At 41.5% G+C, this 21,278-nt stretch overlaps 2 protein-coding genes across 8 annotated transcripts in view; both read right to left on the reverse strand.

Moving 5' to 3' along the window:
* Positions 1-14,968, reverse strand: part of crebbpa (CREB binding protein a) — a 46,135-nt gene extending 31,167 nt beyond the window's left edge. For 5 of the 6 annotated variants that reach the window (XM_067582575.1, XM_067582570.1, XM_067582560.1 and 2 more), the window contains exons 1-2: positions 14,045-14,967; positions 1,132-1,868 (exon numbers count right to left, since the gene is read on the reverse strand). In XM_067582575.1, the coding sequence (XP_067438676.1) occupies positions 1,132-1,868; positions 14,045-14,132 (825 nt within the window). In that variant the 5' untranslated portion in view covers positions 14,133-14,967. Of the gene's footprint in view, positions 1-1,131; positions 1,869-14,044 lie in introns of all 6 variants that reach the window. The other variant, XM_067582551.1, reaches the window with a different exon arrangement.
* A 2,230-nt stretch (positions 14,969-17,198) lies between these two features.
* The window catches only part of adcy9 (adenylate cyclase 9), a 36,953-nt gene continuing 32,873 nt past the window's right edge, over positions 17,199-21,278 (reverse strand). For both annotated transcript variants that reach the window (XM_067582577.1, XM_067582576.1), the window contains exon 11: positions 17,199-20,928. In XM_067582577.1, coding sequence (XP_067438678.1) covers positions 19,882-20,928 — 1,047 coding nt within the window. In that variant the 3' untranslated portion in view covers positions 17,199-19,881. The remainder of the gene's footprint in view (positions 20,929-21,278) is intronic.

Raw genomic sequence — 21,278 nt, forward strand, 5'->3', positions numbered from 1 at the left:
GCAAGTGGCTCAGCCATGAGATGCTCTCCCTGTGTGTGTGTGTGTGTGTGTCTTTGTAAAAGTGCCAGTACATAGTCGTAGCGCTGCTGTTAATTGTGGTTAAGTTAACAGCCTTGAATATCTTGTTAAGCACTGAATTCAGCACAGTTATTGGCAGGCCCATGTGTTGTGTTTACTCCAGAAGAGGAATACATCTCGCATTCATGTATGATGTCATCTCTCCGTTACAACCAGCTATGTGTGAGAGCCACAACCTGGGCTACACTCAGCCAGTGTTTCACTATAAACAGGGAACTAGGGCTGTAGTCTGCTGGTCGACTGGTCGATTAGTTGTTCGATATGCTCTCGTCCAACTAAATTCTCATTAGTTGAATAATCTCCGTGTTATTTTCATAAGAAGAAAAGTGCTACATCGATAGCTTTGCGGCGGGAGGGACAGACTAACAAATTACCTGTGAAAACAGGGGTGTATTCAAAACACCCCCGTTGTTTTCACAAATTTGATATCCGAATGAACATCTATTCATTTGGAAACCAACAGTGTTTGGGAGTCTCTGTGCAGCGCTGTTCCGGTACGCGAGTCAACCTCTGTCGTTGCCTGGGAAACCACTAGTAGCGTGGCTCCGTTAAGGAGTATGTTTACGTAGCGAGCGGGGAAGAGCGAGGGGCAGAGAAGTGACGGTGGATGCGAGCGGGACAGAGGAAAAGGTTAGTAGTAAGTTGTATGTACAGTACAGACTACAGTGTGTCAGTTAATAAATGCTAAAAAGTCACTTCTGTTGTTTCCCCAAATGCTGGAAAAGTAAAGGGGGTTAGCGCCAAAGTTAGCAACAATGGGCTAGCTAACTTGAAGACACAAAACAAAGAAATACAGAACAGAGAAATGTGTGGCTGCCGAGTTTACTGTGCACTCTGTCCCGTCACCCCCCCCCCACATTTTCTTTGGTTGACTACAGCCCTACAGGGAGCCCACCCACAAAATCAATACACAACTTAAATGGATAGCTCAGTGCAAATAATCAATCAGATCTGCCATATTTAAAGTTATGTACACCTCAATACATTTATGCCTCAAAATGCACATGCAGAAAGACTACACTTAAAGAATGTTGGGAAATAGGGGTGACTCACCTTGCTCATGTTGCCTGCTTGCTGGGCTGCACTGAGGGTGGCGTGAGCGCCCATCTGCTGTCCTCCCTGGGTGAGAGTCTCTGCCAACGCACTCCCTGCTCCTCCTGGTCCTGGTGCTGCTCCCTGCATTGTCGGTCCCTGGTACTGCATGCCTGCCACCCCTGCTCCCCGTCCTCTCCCAGCTCCAGGTCCAAGACCACCATTCATCACTTGCCCAGGTTGGGGCTGCCCTCCCTGGGCCAAGAGCCCAGCATGGCCTTGGCTATTATTCATCATGGCCTGGTTGAAGCCTGTTGTGTTCAAGCCCATTGTTGCAGTATTATTGTTGTTGTTCTGCCCTGCTACCCCAGTTGGTGTTCCTGCTTTTTGGGCCTGGGGGGACGGGTGGTTGTTGGGGGAGCCCTGGCCAAGGGGGCTCTTACCCAGTGATGTGCCCAGCTGAGACCCCATACTGCCTGGCTGAGGGCTTGCTGAGTTCAGCCCTGCACCTGCAATACTAGAGGTGCTACCGGCTCGAAGGAGCTCTGAGAGCTGCTTGTGCTTGGCGGCTGCATCTGGGACGACGGTGGCCCCACCACCGCCGCCAAGGCCTGCCGGTGTGCCACCTGGCCCACCAGCTCCAGGTGCTGTTCCACCATTTGAAGGCATCCCGCCCATCAGATTCAGATCTCCTCCATTAGGGATCAACTCATCTGGAAGGTCATTCTCCAAATCATCCCAGGACAGTGAGCCCAGATCTAGAAGAGGAGGGAAAAGGAGAGAAAAAGATGAATTTGAGTTGAATTTTAGAGAAGTTAACAGCGTCAGTGGTGATGCACTGGATTTTCTTGACATTGTCTCAAAGTGTTTCAACAAAGCACGGCAGTCAGTAAGAAACATTCACTCTCTTAGGCCTCATTGCCTTCGTGGTCCTGCACATAAGACTGCAGAAGAACCAATGCCAAATATTGATATTTTCTCCATTTGTCACTGGTATCAAAAACCCTCAATTCCACACAAGACAGAAGGTGTCAAAAAACCAAAAAAAGTTATACTCTTTCTCCTCAGCTAATTCTTTGTCTCAGTAACATTCCCAGTAAGAATACACAGTACATTAGTGGCCAATAAATGAGAAAATTTAATTCATGTTATTCTTCCAATAATAATTTCAGTCACTAATCCGATAATGCAAAAGCTTTTTTTTACATTGGCTGCAGACTAAGGATGCTGTTCGAAACCCAGATCTGAATGAGATCAGATCAGGTCGTTTCACGGTACTGAAAGAACTCAGAGGAGAGTAGCTGAGCAGGAAACATGATTTTAGTTAAGTTTATGGTAGTCCGTTCAGTCTTGCCTCTGCCTTTTTCTCCTCTCGTCTGTGTCAGTGCCTGCTTTTGCACAAGAGTAGGGCTGGGCTCCCAACACACACACACACACACACAACAGCAGTTAAACTTCAGAGCAGAGGCCACGGTGGAGAGAGTCAAACAGACTTGAGGTTATATTTTAACTCAAGTGTACAGCAACAATGCTCATTGCCGTATAATGGATGAATGACAGCACAGAGACCAGTTTATTGTAAGACCTGCACCCTTTCGAATGTCAACACAATTAGTGATCCATTAATAAGTAAATGCACTCTTTACTTGATGGTGGATGGTGGAGGCTCTCATTGGTTTTACATTAGAAAAAAAACTTGCCAGTCTCAGTTATCACCACACCAAACAGATCATTATTGGTTATCGTTATTGGCTCTGAAATTCCACATCTGTGCATTTTCAATTCCCAGTTATGGGATAGTAATGAGCCAGCATGCTAACTGGTGATGCACTGCGGCCATGTCCCTGCAGCACAGGACAGAAACAAGACGCAGTGTGATAATAAGAGCGTTGCTACTGGCTGACAAACACAGTGTGACAGGATAGAGAATCCAGCAGCACTTGGAGCTCCTGCTGGGCGGTGGAGGAATATTTGTGTCACACCATCCAGAGGTGTGAGCATAATGCAGAGAGCCTAGGGAGTCATGATTTGTTTGAGATGGAGTGATTAAGACAGCAAGAAGAGATGGGAGGTGTGTGCGCATTAGGTCTGTTGAAATAAAAGATCCAAATTTTTACCAGCACGGACGCTACGTCATTGAAATTTACTTTTTATTGTACTGGGGGAACATTTTGCATGGGAAAGACACACAGGCGGGGAATAAAAACACTTTTTGCTTCCAACAAATAAGTCAGCCAACAGTGTCCTTGTGTTTCTGAACTGCCAGCCTTACATAATGTTAGGAGGCTAAAATTATTGTCTTAAAGGCCTTAAACACCAATGGTCCAACCACAGGTGTTTTTGCTTATTTTGCATGAACAGACCCCTTCTCAAGATTGTGTGGATGTATACAAACTAGTGCATTGAGTTTGGTGACCCTCAACTAATTCCCAGTTTAGCTCTGCCTACCTTCAACCTGAGCAGAGGTCTAATCAGTCAGAATAACTGAAAATACCTGTGTAGCTGTGCAAGGCCTTTAATTATCTAACATCCAACTCAGTTCTTCACAAGTGGTGAATGGATTTGATAACCTTGGATGAAATTATTTTACCACAGCAACACAGTTGCACTGGCGTGAGTAGCTGGCTGGCGACACCACGGCTAAGAGTGGTAGTGAGAGCTGAGGAATGTCACTTCATCTAAACCATACCCTTATAAAATTAAGCTTATCAGTTATCCACATACGATCATCAGGGCCCTAGTCTTACACTACATGATGGGAGAGGACGGACCAGAGCAGACAGAGTGAAGCAGTCCTCCTCCCATCTGCTGCTGCTGGATGTCTTCATTGAGATTCAGTCAGGATCCAGCCTTTAATGAGAGCACTTGGCCTACGCACTTCCCTGAGTAAACACAGCCTTCCAGATCTGCTGTGCTAGCCCGCTGTTGGTCCCTGGCATCAGGCAAGCAGGTGCTCCATGTGGAGAAAGCTTGTTTAAGGCTGACGGGACCATCCGTCTTTGCCTCACTCGCAGCCCCTCCTCTCAAACCAGCAGCCACATGGATGCTCTCAGAGCAGCATTCAATTCCACCGCATGTGCTCAGGCCTGGCCCTGCATTAATTTCTGAACGGGGACACACACACACTGTGCGACCTTGCCCCCAGGCTCCTTGGCTGGGGACCAAAAATGCAAAGCAATGTTTTGGTTAGGTAGCACCACATGCAGTCAGGGGAGCCCCTACCATGGATGGAGGGGGAGGGGACTCAGAAATGGAGTACTTCTCATCTCTTGCTGGGGCCTTCTTTCAATACTTTCCCTGCTTCCATTTATTTCCTAATTATCCTTCCCTCCTATGCTCTTTTACCCGTTTTCTCTCCTTCCTTAAACTTCCTACTTGCCACACAGCTCTCTGCTTTTCCTGTTATATCCCCTGTGGCTCCCGTCTGGGAATTGGTGGCTATAAATACCCACAAAAGCAGCCCCAGCAGTGGTCCAGTCTGGGGTTGTCTGTCATCTTCCCCAAGGGCCGAGTGTCTGGCCTTAGAGGGACAGGTGCAGTATGGTGCTGCCTGGCATTTCACTTGCTGTTCAGTATCACAGCAGGGAGAGAAAGAAAGCCATTTGGTGCTGCCAACGGAAATTTAAATAAATTTAACAAATTATGGAGGCTTACACAGAAATAGTGGTATAATGGTACGTGCATTTGCCCCGAACTGTCATCGTACTGACGTTACTGTTCGGTGCATACAGTCATATGAAGAAGACGCTCTGTGACCCAAACAACTACTGTCAAAATAGTTTCATAATCCACATAGTCTGATGTGCAGAACATTGATTCTAGAGCGCGAGTTCCATCCAAATGTTCTGGCAGTGCACCACCTAGCTATTAGCGAGCTCATGGGTGTATGCCAGGCGGCATATTGCAGGGAGGAAAAATTAAGCCAAACACTGCAGTTCTTCGAATGGCCACTTGAGGCTGACACCAAAAGTGAGTCAATCCCAAGCGAGTAGCGCCGGGTCTGAAAAGTGTCGTCAATGCAGAAGTGCCTTAAATCTGCATTCTGGATTTTCTCACTTGATTTTTACCTCGGTGAGTTTATGGTCTCAATCGCTAGTTTCAATTATTCAATACAGCATGACTTTCATTTTGTAAATTATGGCCCCATTTAAAGTAAAATACATGAACATGTTTACAGCTTGGTACAAAAAAGAAATGTTAACTATAGCATTTTGGTCACATAAAAGAGTCTTGTTCAGTGTTTGGTTGTACGAAAAAGCCTCTAAGGAGTGGAATGTAATTTTTTTTCCCGGTGAGTACATTTTGTTTTAATGGGTTTAAGTCTGTTTTCTGCTAGTTAAAATTAGCATTAGCATTATCACAGTTAATCACAGACTGTAAATGCACCATGCTAACCAACCTAGCAGCTAGCGTTAGGGTCAGCTCCACCCTCTCGTCCAAATATGGTCACTTCTGGCTCCAAAAATCCAAGATGGAGACAGTCAAAATGCAGATTTGAGGCTTCAAAACAGGAGTCCACAAACCAATGGGTGACGTCACGACGGCTAAGTCCATTATTTATTATTTTTTACAGTCTATGGTGTGTGCTAGCTGGCTTAGCCAAGGTAGCCTGGTTACCCTGTAATGTTGCTGTCGTCAGAATGAAAAACTAGAGGCCCATAACACTGACCGAGTGCAACACTATTATTAAAATATGCTCCATTATCTTCCTTGTGAAACAATACAGCGTCTCCCCGTCCCACAGGGCTTTGAGTGAAGCCGTTCAGAACAACTATAAAAACATTTGATTTCTGACGTGGTCAGACAGCACGTCTTAAGAACCAGTTCTGAGAGAGAAAAATGTATTTAAAAAGTATTGCAGTAAAAGTAGTGGTTTGGTCCCTCTGATATATTATTATATATGACATCATTAGATTATTAATACTGAAGCATCAGTGCGTAAGCAGCATTTTACTGTTGTAGCTGCTGGAAGTGGAGCTAGTTTCAACTACTTTATATACAGTTAAACAATAAATCAGCATAAAACAGCTGTCAGCAGGTGTCCTGACTCCTTGTAAAAAACAAAAAGGTTGTTTTCTTTTCCACTGCAGCACAACTAAACTGTTTCAGTAATAGTTTCCACTGCAGCACAACTGAAATGTTTCAGTAATAGTTTTGACAAATATTGGCAAAATGATTAGACGGGCTACTTTGGAAAACATTTGTGGCAGCAACTTCAACTGCACAGGAAGTATTAAAAAGTCCACTGACAGTGCTGCATTTTCCATATAGGCCACGTTTATGGACTCAATGAATGATCTTTAGTTACATTACATTTTTTTATGGCAGAGCCATCTTTAAGATGCATTTCAAACACATACTAAAACAGGCAATGTTGTCAAAGTAACAGGTCAGTACGGTATGTCATGAAAAAAATGTAGGCTATGCCTCAACCTCACATTGTAATTTTATGGTTTAAAATGTCCTAGAACACTTTTATGTTTTTTGCCATTGACCAATTATGCAAACTAATGTCCAATGCCCCAAATCATGTTTTAAAAATAAAATATGATATAATGGAATTTCCTGCAGTAATATATGGTGAAATACATATGTTATATACATACGTATGTTCTCAATGCGTTTAGTCACACTCAATGGAAAAACGTACTCGGGCATGAGGTACTGAATTAGCTCTTTCAATCCCTTGCCGTCTACCACACATATTAGCAGCATATCGGTCTCAATCATTCGGCACACCAACTGGGTTATGGCCTAATAACGAAGTAACACTTACGTTGTTATTACAGATAGACTATAAGATTAGAATGCTTGGCTAACAGTCCGTCAGCTGTTTGACTTTATATCCACACCTTGAAGTCTTTCTGAGAACACAAACACCATAAACACACCAGTCTCCTGCCGAGGACAGTGCTATAAAACCGGAGACACCTCAGCTACACTTTAGTTTTATAGTCTATGGGCTACACACAGTACAGCACAGCTATGCTAACGATACCAGTCATGCTAACTAGCTGCTAGCCGCCGTGAGGGTTGGTGAAATGGATCCGTCACATCTCTTTGTATCTGCGGGCTGGTGCTCCATGTGACGCTTCAGTTAGTAAACGTGTGTTTTTAAAACTTGTTTCGGGGCTGCACTCACTCTCTGTCCCACAAGATACCAAAATTTGGCACTGGCGATTTAACGTAAAGAACATGAAGTAACGAGTTCAGTACCAAACCTTGGTACGCAAATTAATAAATAGGCCGACATGCGTAACTGGTCAAAAATATTCTCAGTGGTTAACAGTTAACATCCCTAGTGTATAACAAAGTCAATGTTCATTCTTAAACCATACCTGCTTACTGCTCATAGGTGTGGAGTATATCAACAGAGAAGACAAGGGGGAGGAAAGATGCCACCCATAAGGAAGCTAGAGTGTAGAAGACATCAACAGACTGATGGGCTTCTTAAAGAAGAAAACTGTTGGTCACAGATCATCAGTATATTAGAATGAATACACTACTGTGTTGCAAGCACCAAGGAGCAGCTCAGCAGGGCACTTTGTGAGCTGAGCATGGACTTGTGAAGTGAAGATGAAAACAGAAAAGACGAAGACGACTACAAGTTGAGTTGATTCAGTAGATTCACGTGATTTGAGTCAAGTCATTCACATGTTTTGTTATTTTAGAGTTACTTTTGACATAGGTTTACTTTATAAATAATTTAATTTAAAACCAATACATAGGCTAGGTAAAACATATGATTAAAAACATGTTCTCCCTTAAAATAACCTTGTTTATTTTCGTTGAATAAGTGCATTTATGTTTATGTTTCTAGTAAAACAATACATTTACCATCATTGTGGCATGTCTTGATAAACTTCACAGTGATGGTGTCAATAATAAAAAAAGTAATAACATCTAAGGAAGTGCCTTGAGATGACTTCTGTTGTGATATGGCGCTATATAAATAAAAATTGATTGAATTGATAAGGATTCTTAATTACAAGAGTTCTGTTCAGTCAGAATAGGTGTTTTAAATATTAATAGACATTTATAGACTGTGTGGGCTAAAACACACAAGAAGCCTAATTCTCCTTTACAACAATTCACTACATTTTTGAAGTCAGGTAGGTAAACTCATTAAAATATGCAATAAATAATATCAGTGTGCATGATGAAACAGTGGCATAAGCATGGACCTGAATAGCTGACTACTCCACCCACTGGCTGAACACTTTACCAGGCTGGTAAGCCCTGTGAACACAGACTTACAAAGAACAAGGCCCTCGACTCAAATGTCAATATTATAGACCAGATGAAACACGATTTGAGAGCATCTAACTCCCGTATCGTGAAATATTCCCAAGTGAATCAGGATAGACACATGGGACATACCACTGGGAGGACTTTGATTTGAACGTTGCAAAGTGGGCGTGGCATAATGAATCTTAGCTCTGTGCTGCTAAAAGTTAAAGATTGATTCATGGGTGGATATTATGATGTTATTGGTTGACATTGGTTGGTTCAAACACATAAGCACACATCATATTTTGTTTTATGATTTTGATATAAGAATACAAAGAAACTGATTGTTTTGTATTTCTATGACATTTATTGTTACAATAGATATGACCGGAGATGTGATTTTAAAGGGTTAGAAAAGGCATTTTTCATTTCATCCCTACTTTCACTGCCTAATCATTTTCAACCTTCTGGTTTAAGCATCTTACATTAATCAGCCTTCATCAGGTCATGCAAGACTAAACAGATAAATGCGTCAGCCACTCAGCATGCAAACCGCAACAGCTTTATTTACATTGCAGTTAACAAACCAAGTCTTGCCATGTCAGTTCAAATAATGAAACATATAAAATTAGTCATCATCAGCTGATTAATACCTTAATGACAATTATGAATTAAATGACATTCTGTAAGGTCTGCTAACAAATCAGTGACTCGACCTGAAAGGACACTTAAAATTAGGGCTACCCCCTGACAGTCGACCAAACCGTTCATTGATGACAAGAGTCTCAGTCAACCAAGTTTTTATTAGTCTGTTAGTCGCGGGGGAAAAAACCCTCCAACTTTATTCAGGAGCTGCGACTTGTCGTAAACTAAACTAGGTCAAAACCTAATATATGGCTGGACCATGTATAAAATGCTGGAGGCCTTTTAATTTGAAACGACGGATACAGGAAGTGGTGACGCCCAGCCAAGGCGAGTGATGATGTAACATCACTTAGCCGACCAACGGCGTAACTTCATCACTCAGTCAGTGACTCTCTCGTTCAGTCAGTCAGTCAGGGATAGACATTCGTGTTTATAGAGCTGCTCCCTGTAGTCCAGCCAAAAAGTTATTAAACTATGTCGGGCAGGAAATCATCCAAAGTGTGGGATCATTTCGAGTGTGTAAAGAACGACCCCTGGAGCCCTCAATCACTGCTACTTCCTGTAGAGGATTAAATCAATGAAGCGTAATGTCTTCAGCTCCTGAGTTTTGCCATTTTTATCGATTTCATTTTTTCCCCTAAAATTCCTATTTTCCCGTCACTCTCTTGCACTTCTGCCACAGTCTTCTGTTTTCAACTTTTTTGTCTTGACAACTGATCAACAAATTTACCTCGTGAACTTCTTGAGAGTCTAATTTTATGTCCATTCTTGCTTCTCATCCTCTCCAGACTATACACCTCACATAACCACTAACCGCTCAACAACTACTAAGTCAACATTTGTTATAAATGAAAGGCCATTTCTCGCAGTACAAACATGAGGATGTCCAATCAGATGCAGATGCCGGAGATTTAATTGATTATGCATTGCTTGATTTTAAGTGGGCCTAAAGCAGTGCTGTGTTTTCTAGCCAAGTGCTTTAGGACAAATCTGAATTACTAAATGATGTATGGTAGTTTTCATATATTAACAAAATTTGTTTTGAAAAATATTTGGAAAAAAGGTACCTTTTATCATGTTTGCAAAAACAAGAAAGCTGAATATTTTTACTTTGTCTACAAACACTAAAATGCACTGTTCTCAGCAATCTTCTTTGCCTCTTTCCTCTTATCCACTACGTTACACACAGATGCAAGCAGCGTGGAATCAGCAAAAATGGCTGTAATGGCTAATGGAAACAGAGTGTATTATAACAAGGGGAAACAAGCTTAAATACAAGCTCAGATACTTGCAACGAACAGCATTACAAAAAAAGAAAAAAAAAGGAAGAAAAAAAAACATCAATCAGTCCATGCTGCAAACTAACTCAGCTAAAAAAAAAAAAAAAAGAACAGGATGACGTTGTTACAAACACTTTACATGGGAGGGGTAGGCGGTAGTGACACACCAACACCCTCCATCCCCCCTCGTCTGCTCTGCTGCTCACTCTTCATTTTTCTCAGGGTTTTTCTGGTTGCTTGCAGGCACAAGCATAAATGGCTCCATTAGCGGCTGCGTCATGAGCCTACTGTCTGCCTGCTAGACATTAAAGGGTGCCACTTACACCATAGTAAGTAAATATTTGGGTGTTTGGGGTGAAGGAGTTCACTGACTTGGCCATGACTGAGCTGAACTACTAGATCTCAGTAAGATATGTATCAAAATTCACCGATTACGTTTTAGCGTTCGTGACTTTGATGAACACTGAGAGAAACATAAGAGTATGCTGAGACTCTTCCCACACATACACACCCCTCCTTTGCCAGAGAAAAGTGGTATATTAGCTTAAGACCATCAGCAGCTATTTACAGACTATGATTAAAATGCAATCAATCAAAGTACAGCAACTCTGGATGTGCAGTAACAGCTGTCCCAAGTTGAAATATGTCACTATGATGGCATAACATCTTAATAAAAACCTATGCACACAGCCAATGGTTTTTTTTTTTATGAACAGAGGGGAAAGGGGAGTCAAGGGACCCTGCAGGGTGACAGATGGCTTGAATAGAGAGACAGGGGGCACGTGTTTGCTCTCTGCCACGACAATAAAAAGGAACCTCCCCAAACGCACACAAAACTTGACTGCATAAAAACATCACAAGTGCACAGACACCGCATGTATAGGTTTTCTCACACACATAATTAGGTAAACATTCCCCATAAACATGTGCTACCCTACACCCCATGTGCAATTCAAGCCTCAAGGCTCTACTGCAAAAGACAAAGGCCAAATGTCAGGACAGAGGGGCGCTGCTCACAAAGCGAGTCAACCCTTCATCCGCTGTGATTTACAGCTGATGATAGTGTTGCCCAGTACAGTCCCACAGGGTCCGTTAGGTCCCAATTGTAACTGGCGAAAACTATAAAGAGAAGGCGGGGAAGGTTTAATGATTGATCTCTGCAGACATGTTGTGCCTCTGCCATGTGTGATGGGCGTTGTAATTCATTGGTGTTGTGACTGCTGTTTTTGTTGAGGGCTGTCCAACAATTCTTTTTCTTGCAGAAAAAAAAAAAATCAATGAAGAGCACGTGCCAGATGATAGACAGGATTAATACTCTTGAGAGAGTAACTTACTTAGCTACAAGAACAAACATTAAACCAGCAGATCAAAAACGCTCTTGGGTTCCAGATTTAACCAGTTGCACTGATCCAACTTTTTTCTCTCCCGATATTGACTCAGATACCTCAACTCACCGGGCACCAATTAGATACCAGTGTTCAGTGAATTTAAAAATCTGTATACTTAACTGCGTGGAAGTAATCAGAATCATTTATATGAAAAGCAGCATGAGGCCAGGGATTGCTGTCACACTAAAAAAGTGAATGAATGTAACCTATAACAGAAACACTGATGCATTGTATTCACTGTGGATTGATCACACCCTAGCTGATATCAGTCAATGTGCTCAATAAGGTCAGTATCTGCAGCGATACTGATCCGCTGCATTAACTGATTTATGGCCACTCAGTGGCAGAACCTTTTCAAACCAAGTTGACAGATACACATCCATTACATAATACTGGCTTATAAAGTTGTTATGGCTCATGGTAACTTTGTCAGTATGATGTTTGGTGCTGGGTAAAAACTGAGACCAGTTCACACTCAACCATACAGTATATGTGCAGGCAGTAAAACTGAAACAATTAGCTAAAAGCGGCTGAAAATCCCAGCAGAGCTGCAGAGTTGAGTGTTAACTCTCTGTCATTGCATTCAAATTCAATATCAATAACATTGATGCAGGTTTGATAAAGTGTTGTATTATGGATTGCTCAGACCTTAATTATGCAAGGCTTTGTCTGCTGGAGTAAATCAGTCTAGTAAGCGCAGATCAGCTCATAGGAGTTGTCTGCTGGCTAATGTTACATGTTTATTTACCACTGAAGAAATAAATTCCTAATGACTTCTGTTCCCCAGAAATGCATCAGAGAATCATCTGACCAAGACCAAAAAATGCAGTATCACAGAGTATCATGTCAAAAAATGACAGCCTAAAAGATAAGCTAGAGAAGGGATAAGAGAGAGGGTTGAGGGATGGGGATTCCCAAACAACTCTGACAGGAAAGACTGTGCAGTTTGTGGTGTTTACTTTCAACACCAGAAACTAACTCAAACAGCATTATCGTTGGCTTATATATTGGACATTTTGTTTGTACAGATTTACCCTTTTCTTATACAAATGCGCAATACAAGTAACAAGTGTTACATACCTTGTTGTATTCCTAATCTTTGTCTTATAATTTGGCTCATCCTTTATTGGGGCTGAGGCAGTAAGTCATAATTCCTATATTTCCTTTCAAACACGCACATGTGCAAGTTGAGATACCACAGAGGCATTCACAAACCCCAATTAATGTTAGAGAGCATGCATGATGACTTCTGCCATGTACTGCTACATATTTCATGTCAAGAGCGTCCACGGAGGGAAACGTCAAAGAAAAACCTTGGCATAAAATATAATGTAATCAGCAAATAGAATATTTACTGTGTAATCAATGGCAGTCCAGTCCCTTCCAGCTTGGTCATGGGTTCATATGCTTTCTTAGGGGTGCTGTGGCCAAGCAAAAATGTTTTTTTTTTCTCTGTTAATTCCTGTTTTTTCGAAATTGGTAACTGAATGGGGCATCAGTATCAACACTGCTTATTAGTAACCGTTTTATTCCCTGGCCAGCAACTACCGCCTGACCCCACTCACTACCTGAACACATATTGCAATAAATTGGATGTAATCGCTCTTCAAATGAATGAAAATGCTTTACTACGACCAGCCTGGCAATTTGATTGGATGTGTTAGATTTCTGATGCATATGATGAGTTGAAGGGACATATGATTTTAGAATAGGTGCATTTTTGGAGCAGACTCTGCATCATTTAATTATGGAAGATCAGTTTCATTGTGTTTTTCATTATATCATCTTTACCTGCTGTTACTCCTGAGCCTGTCCAACATTGTGAACAATTATCTTAAACAACACAGCCTCCTACACAGGACTGCTCTGCTTTCAGAGTCAGGTGTGTACAACAAATGCTATTTGCTAACACAAACATTCAAACATTCAGTTGCCAATGTTTTAGTTACACCGTTAAAACTAATGAAACAGCCCTGCATCAAGTGACAGGAAGATTATACTGTACAGGTTTTGTTGAAGCTGTTTGATGGTGTTGATTCAACCTCATGACCATTTATGAGGTAGTACTGTTGAACCGTATCGTGTTATGTTTCATGGGATGTATTGCATTTTCTTGTATTAGACTGCATTAACACTAGGTGTGTGTATCTAACAGACTAGCTGCTGTGCATATACACAGTACACAGGGTGGACCCTGCAATGACATGCTCACCAAAGACCCAACCATAACACTGCAGTAAAACCAGGGCAGCAACTACTACAGATGCACAGCTCCGCACACCTTGCCGACCTGATAACTTTTAACCATGCTGCATGTCGCACACGGGTGTTGTTAAGTGTACATCTTAATGATCTCGGTGTTTCATGTGCAGACAGTACGGAGGCCTTTACCTGGTCCATCAGTCGCTGACAGGGCAGGTGAATTCAGCTTCGGCCGCTTAGAGTTGGGAGGTCCGACGTCCAGCAGGTTTTCAGCCATAGTTGTTAACTTCTCCGGCTGGTTGCTCAAGTGGATAATAATCGTTAACCTTAACGACAGGGAAGTTGTTTTATCAACCCGAACCTTCCCGGTTAGCACATTAGCAAGCTGGCAGCCTGCTAACGTGAGCTAACTGGCTAATAGCTAGCTAATTGCCTGCTACCAGCTAAGTTAACTGTTAGCTACTACTTGATGTGAGTCGGTGTCTTTCAAAAGAGATGCAATAGCGCCCCGCTTCGCCACCGCCATTCACCCCATGATAATCCAACACCCAACACCCACATTATTATCGTTAAATAACCCAGAATAAAATATTCCCCATGTAAAAATCGAGCTTCAAACTGTCAATCCAATAAAATTAGGTGGATTGCTGCATTCCGGGGAAAACGTCGTAATTTCTAGATGTTCAAAGTACCCATTTTGCGTGACGTCAAATTTCTTCATGCAAAAATCGCGCGAAGCTCCACAAAAATGCACAATTGCATAAAAATGCCGAGTTTCTGCAAATCACTTCGAAAGTCACGATCTGGTCTCCGCCTGCCCACGGTAAACAATACTGCTACCGGACGGCGACAGGGCTGAATCGCCGCACTCCGAAGGGGAAATCAGATATACGGAGCTTTTCTGTCCGACGACCACCGAGTCAAATCCCGTTTTTTCGCACAAAATGTCTCCGAGGCGGTGTTAAGATTTCGTTTTCGGGGGGAAGGACGCTGTCATATCGCGGTAAGGATGCTCGATTTCTACGTAAAAACCAGTGTTGGACCGAAATCCTAATTCCGAGCCACGACAAGATGGCGGCTGTTGATTCCTTCGATACAAAAAAGTTTTTTTTTCTTTTCCAGATCGGCTGTGGAGGGGGAGGGGCCGCAATATCACGCCCTACGTGAAAACACTGCTCCTATTGACCGCGGGGGGCGCTGCAGCACCACCAGAGATACACACAAGCAATTTACATGCCAGTTAATACATGCATAAATCAGTTTAATAATTTCATATACGTTTTAGTTAAATTACACTTAAAATTGGCAGTCAGTTATAAAATATCATTATTTGTAATAAATATAAAAATATTTTCGAAATAAATGTGATTAATAGCTTAATGCTGCACTGTACTTTTTGTAATAAAACTGTCAACATAATTATAACATTCAATTAGATATTGAATTCAATACACTTTTTATTTTACAATCGGGGGGGTAAAGGTTTATCTGGACTCACATCATTTTATCTTTAAGTCAGAGATCAACATTAACACAAGTGATTTTTTTTTAAAATAATGATTTTCTGCATCACAAAAGTAAAGAAGTTTTTGTGCATGTTAGCCCTTACTGCAGACAAGTACAGCTACAGAAAAAAATACACAAAAGTTGTCAACAGTTAGCTTATCGATCTCTTCTGTATTGTTTGTTCCCCACTTCATGGCCGGTTTTTACATTTTTATTCTTATTTCCCTTTTTATTTGGTGCTAAAAGTGAGTAATTACAGACATCAAAAGCAAATCATTAACTTATCTAGTTTCTGGCAGTGAATATTTGGCAAAATATACAGGTATACAGGATACACACTATATGGCCACATATTAGTCAGATCATAAAGATCTCCACCCTGCTGACAGTGTTGGAACAACGTGGACATTGGTAAGCCTTTCTAAAAACCCACCTGCAATGTGCGTATAGTGTATGGTTTGACAAGAACCCATCTTACTTTATACTTCACAGTGCACTCAACTACTTTTCTGCTTCGAGATTTATTTCAATCATACTGGAAAAAAAAGGGTAATAAAATCATAACACTCACACTTACTCAAATAGACACACAATGAATCAATTTGATAGTACATGTCTCTTTTTCATTGTTTTCTGGCAAAATCTGACACATGCACATGTATAAAAAAAAATCATATGTGACATAAAATAACTGCATATGTACAAACACTGAGTGCTTTGTGCAAATGTGTACAGATTACGATCATGTGTTGATAAATGATACATGGGTAATGTGCACAAAACATACATAATACATTTCATTCATGAACATAAAACAAATACACAAAGATTTTTAAATCAAACAACTCTGTCTAATTTTTTGTCCCAGTGTAATTAAAAACACATATGGGTTGAATTTATTTTCAAATTTATAATGAAAAGATGGAGTTAACACCATTTAAATGACTGATTAGGCAGTGCTATTCCACACTGCAATGACTTTAACAAGTGCTAATAAAACACTTTATTCCTTTATGCTTGTCCCTCATTCTTCTGTCACAAAGCAGAATCACATTTCTACAAGGATGTAGAACAGGGATGATTTAATCCCTTCAACGTCTGCTCAATGCACTTAGCTGTTTTTGGGGGGGGGGGGGTTTGACTGTATTTTCTTAACTGGAGCGCTGGACTTGTAGGGCCACTTCTTTTCCCTCTGCAAAAACAAAATCTCGTAATACACACATCATCTATCAATACACTGTCAGAAAAGGACAAAATCCTTAAATGAGCAAAGCCTAGTGATTTGAAGAATCCCACGTGTTGCATTACTTGCAGAGTCATGTAATACATGCTTAATGCTCAACATAATTGTAGAAAGAATGATATTGAAATGACATTTAAGAGTGATAGTACGGTGCAGAATCAAACTAAAAATGTAGTGTGTCTAACAAAGAAGAAAACCTCTCATTCGTTCAAAAAAAAAAACACCACACATACTTCTCCCCCGTCTTCATCACAGATCACAGAGTCGGCAGTGTTCACTTTAATATTTAGTTTTATTTATACGTGTGTACAGATGTGCGCTATTGGAGAGATGGTGTGCCCATCAACCTGTGTAATCTCACACCTCACATTTACTATGGATTTTTTTTTTTTTATCCTGCTGCTGCTCGCTATAGCCAGGACGACATGGCCTGAAAATCACAGATGATCTAACTATGTAAGGCAGAGGAGTGATCTGGAAAATGTGGGGGGAAAAAAACAGGAACTCCCCTTAAAAATTGATACCTGGTATTGTCATCTGTTTTTTTTTGTGTGTGTGTGTGTGTGTGTGTGTGTGTGTGTGTGTGTGTGTGTGTGTGTGTGTGTGTGTGTGTGTGTGTGTGTGTGTGTGCTACAGCTTACTAGGTTTGGAAAACGTGAGCGTGTTGAGAGTACAAGATTAAAGCCTGATAGAAAGTATTTTAAAACCAATGAAGAAGACTTTAACCAACAAAGCAGATCTTGTGTAGCTTTTTTTTGTGTGTCAATCTAGAGCGACAGCTTCTGGAGAAACCTCTTTGGATTTTGATTGTATGTATACTACAAGTGCTATAGCGATTATTTGATACAAATAACCACACACTGATTAAAAATGTTCCTAATTCAGAAGGCACTGGTTGTGTATGTTTGGAGTGCACAATGGCAGAGGTAAAACAGAGAGATTTTTTAATGCTACAGATGGAGACGGCTACATAAATAGAGATGGTTCCTCCATTTTCTTGTCATTTCTGTTTCTGTGTGCGGCCATAGCAAGGTAAGACGTCTCTAAAATATGTAGTGATGATATGTTTTTTGCAGGATAACTGTACAGATTCCAACCTCTTCATCTGTTTTTCTTCCGATTCAAAGAATGTAGCTTTGTGTATGTAATTCCTCTCTACAGGTGAAGGCAGCTATAGCTAAACTAACTGCTATCAGTGGCCATGTAGTTGATTGATTTCTTTTTGCATCACATTACGGTGATCTTATCTGTGTTACTGACTTTCTCACACTCATACACACATACGCACACAAAGTGTAAGGAGGAAACAAGTGCTTTCAGGAGTCAAGACAAAGCATGTAGTGAGTAAAGAGCAAAGAGAACTACATAGGTGACCATTATTCAATAGGTACACCACCACACTATTCGAGGCAACCAGTTAATGACAAATAAAAAAAAAAAAAAATAGATGGAATTTGTCAAAAAAAATGCAGCAAAACCTGCATAACGAGCATAATTTCCTCAAACATACAATCATCTATCCTCATTATGACAACAGCATGATACAAAACTTTCTGAAAACCAAAATACTCAAAAATACAGTCATACTTTTTAGGCACCACAAAACAATCAGCTAGTTTAGGTTGCACTGCACCTATAGATCACTCAATTAAAGTGGCACAATTTAAGTATATTGATACAGTAGAGGGCCCCCTCAATATAGAGGCTGTGACGGGATAAAGTTAAAAGTCCCACCCCTTCAACAGCAAATCACACAGCTAAAGGCAGACAATACTTAACTACTGAATAAATATATAGTGATGGACTGACAAGTGTTTGTTTTTTCTTCTGGCAGTGAAGGCAACGAATGGAACGTCACAAAATGTGAGTCAGAGGTTTTTCACACAGTACTGTAGCTGATCTATGATTTGACACTTTAACCGACAGCAATGTGGACCACCCTTTCATCTAATCAAGAACTACACAGTGATTGTCCCTCACAGTCCCACTTAAAGTAATACTCCACCCAAAACGTTCTGAATATCAAACTCTGACCTTGGCTTGAAAAGACGGCTTTAAAAAAGTTTGTGGTCGAGAATCGAGACTGTTGTATTTAGTCGTACTTTGGTGCAACTATGCTGCAGGGCCGGTTTGAGAAGTTTCCTTGGAACCAAGCATCACTTCGATCTAATCACAGTTGAAACTAACCTTAACCTTTTTATAGCCACCTTTCAGGTCAACAGGGGTGAGTGTTTCATACTCATGAGACAGTTTTTGGGCCACAGTATCACTTTAATTCTATTTAAAGTGCCTTCCTGCTTTTGTGAAGATCTCACTTTTTAAAAACCACCTTCTTCCATTTTCTTTTTTATTCCCTTATCTGATTTGATTTTGTGCTTTTGATTGTACTTGTTGTGACAGACAGGAATTCCGTTTAAACTCTTAAAAGCTATCTCACGGTAAATAACTACCAAATACAAGTGGTCTAGAAAACACTGTGCAAGACCTGTGCTTAAATGTGCATTTAGCTGCTACACAAACTAAAATCTATGCAGCCTGCTTTGTAGCACGCCCCCTTTTAACTGAGACGTTAGCACAAATGAATACTGTATTAAGCCCTCGTGTCAAAGCAGAATACATAAATTAACACTGCTTCATGTGATTCCCTCATTCTTCCCATAGTTCCCTGCTCAGCCTATCACGCTGCACTGGCACTTATATAGAATTGCAAATGATTTTCCCTTAAGTAAGGTCAAGACTTTGATCAAGTTAAAACAAATGATATGGCACAATAATAATGATTTTTTTAAAAAAGAAATACTTGCATTGAAGATAAAAGCATGGAGTAAGAAACCACAGCATGTTCCGCAGTCTACATGTTATGGGGAAAAACCCATGCAATGATTGTTAAAACTTTGTTCAGTATTCATATTTGTTCGTTCACTGTTCTAGTCCTGAAGGCACTTAATAACAAAAACGAATAAGAAAAATCATCAACAATAACACGAACATAACTTCCTTTCCCTCTCATCCCTGTCAGCCTTCTCCCCTAAGTACTGCTGTGCTCAACACAGGTTCAACCCACCCCAGCACTCAGGCAACATCCCCATGAAAGAAGTTAGTAGCCATTTTTATAGACACTGTATGTGTTATAGTGACTAACTCCCTCTTCTTCATCCATGCCAAAGACACTTGCCTAAAGGAAGGGACATCCTGCCCACACCTGCAAAACAGTCCTGGAGAGACAGCAGCTGGGGGCAGCAGGAGGATAAAAGACAGGGGAAGGGGAAAGGATGGATCAGAGACGAGCATAAAACTCCTCGTTGAGTTTCGTTAGCTCGTCGGCCTCTTCATCCTCCTCCTCTTGAAGTGCGAGAGGAGCGGGCTGCACCTGGGGGGGCGCTTGTGCAGCACTAGGTTCTGGGCCTAGTTCAGAGCGGGAGGGGAGGTGAAGGTCTGTGGCAGAGGACTGCCCAGAGAGGTGCGAAGCGTCCCTATATCCTTCCTCCCTCACCTCTGTGGACTTAGCTGGGACAGGCTCAGGCCCTGCTTCTGAAGGCCTTACAGCGCTTTTTGGTTGAGGAGGGAGTGTGGAAAGAGAGGAGGAAGGAGGATTGGAAGAGGAGGGAAGAAGAGCTGCTGCCTGGGCAACAGGTTCTGAAGTCTTTGTCGGCGATGCCACAGTCGAGGGTCCGACTCCGACGCTCAACTCCGCTCGATCTTGGCATATACTTTCCCCACTTTTGGGGTACAGAAAGGTCCTCATTTGACCTTTGCCCTTAACATTCACGGTACCTCTATAGTCAAACTCTAAGCCCATGGCACTGAGCACAGCATGGCTCTCCTCGCTCACCTGCACCCGACACTCCACACCGGTGGAGTCCATGCGGCTGGCAATGTTGACCGTGTCTCCCCAGATGTCATAGAGCAGCTTAGTAGTGCCAATCACCCCCGCTGTCAGTGGCCCGTGGTTAAATCCAATGCGAAGCTTAAAACCAAAACCCAGCATGTTTTTGTTGAAGTCGTCCAGGACGCCCATCATCTCCAGGGCAAAGTTGAAAAGTGCCCTCAGGTGAGCGTGTGGAGAGTCATCATCGTTCTCAGCCAGCTGCCGGACATTCAGTCCTGACGCCGCCATGTAGGTGGCACCGATTGTTTTGATTTTTTCCACGCTTTTGAATTCAGGTTTGCGAAGGAGCTCATCAAAGTCTCCAATAAGCTCATTGAGGACACGGTAGCACTCTTTTCCACCCTCATAGCTCTCTTCATAGAACTCACTGAAGTTTACAATACTCGCAAAAATCACACCCACACTGTCGTGGTTTTTGGAGTAGCTCTGGGTCACCTGAGGAAACAATGAGACACAGATGACATGCGTTACAATGAGCTCATATTACGAGAGAAATGTGTTCAAATATTTTGAACACTAGAATAAGTATACAGTACCAGTCAAAAACTTCTTCCCATTCACTTGAATGAGAAAGTGTGTCCAAACTTTTGACTGATACTGTATATATAAATATATATATATATATATGACAATTATTTTCTGCTTTCTCATCAAAACTAGATGGTTGTATCGAGTGATGATATAGACTCATCTTTCATCTCCTTCATTCAAGAAAAAAACCACTAAGAATGTAATTGGTTGAATTGGATTTCCTTAAAAAAATTCTTAAAAACGTTCTGGATTAT

Source organism: Thunnus thynnus, chromosome 3 (genome assembly GCF_963924715.1).
Source record: "Thunnus thynnus chromosome 3, fThuThy2.1, whole genome shotgun sequence".
Lineage (NCBI taxonomy): Eukaryota > Metazoa > Chordata > Actinopteri > Scombriformes > Scombridae > Thunnus > Thunnus thynnus.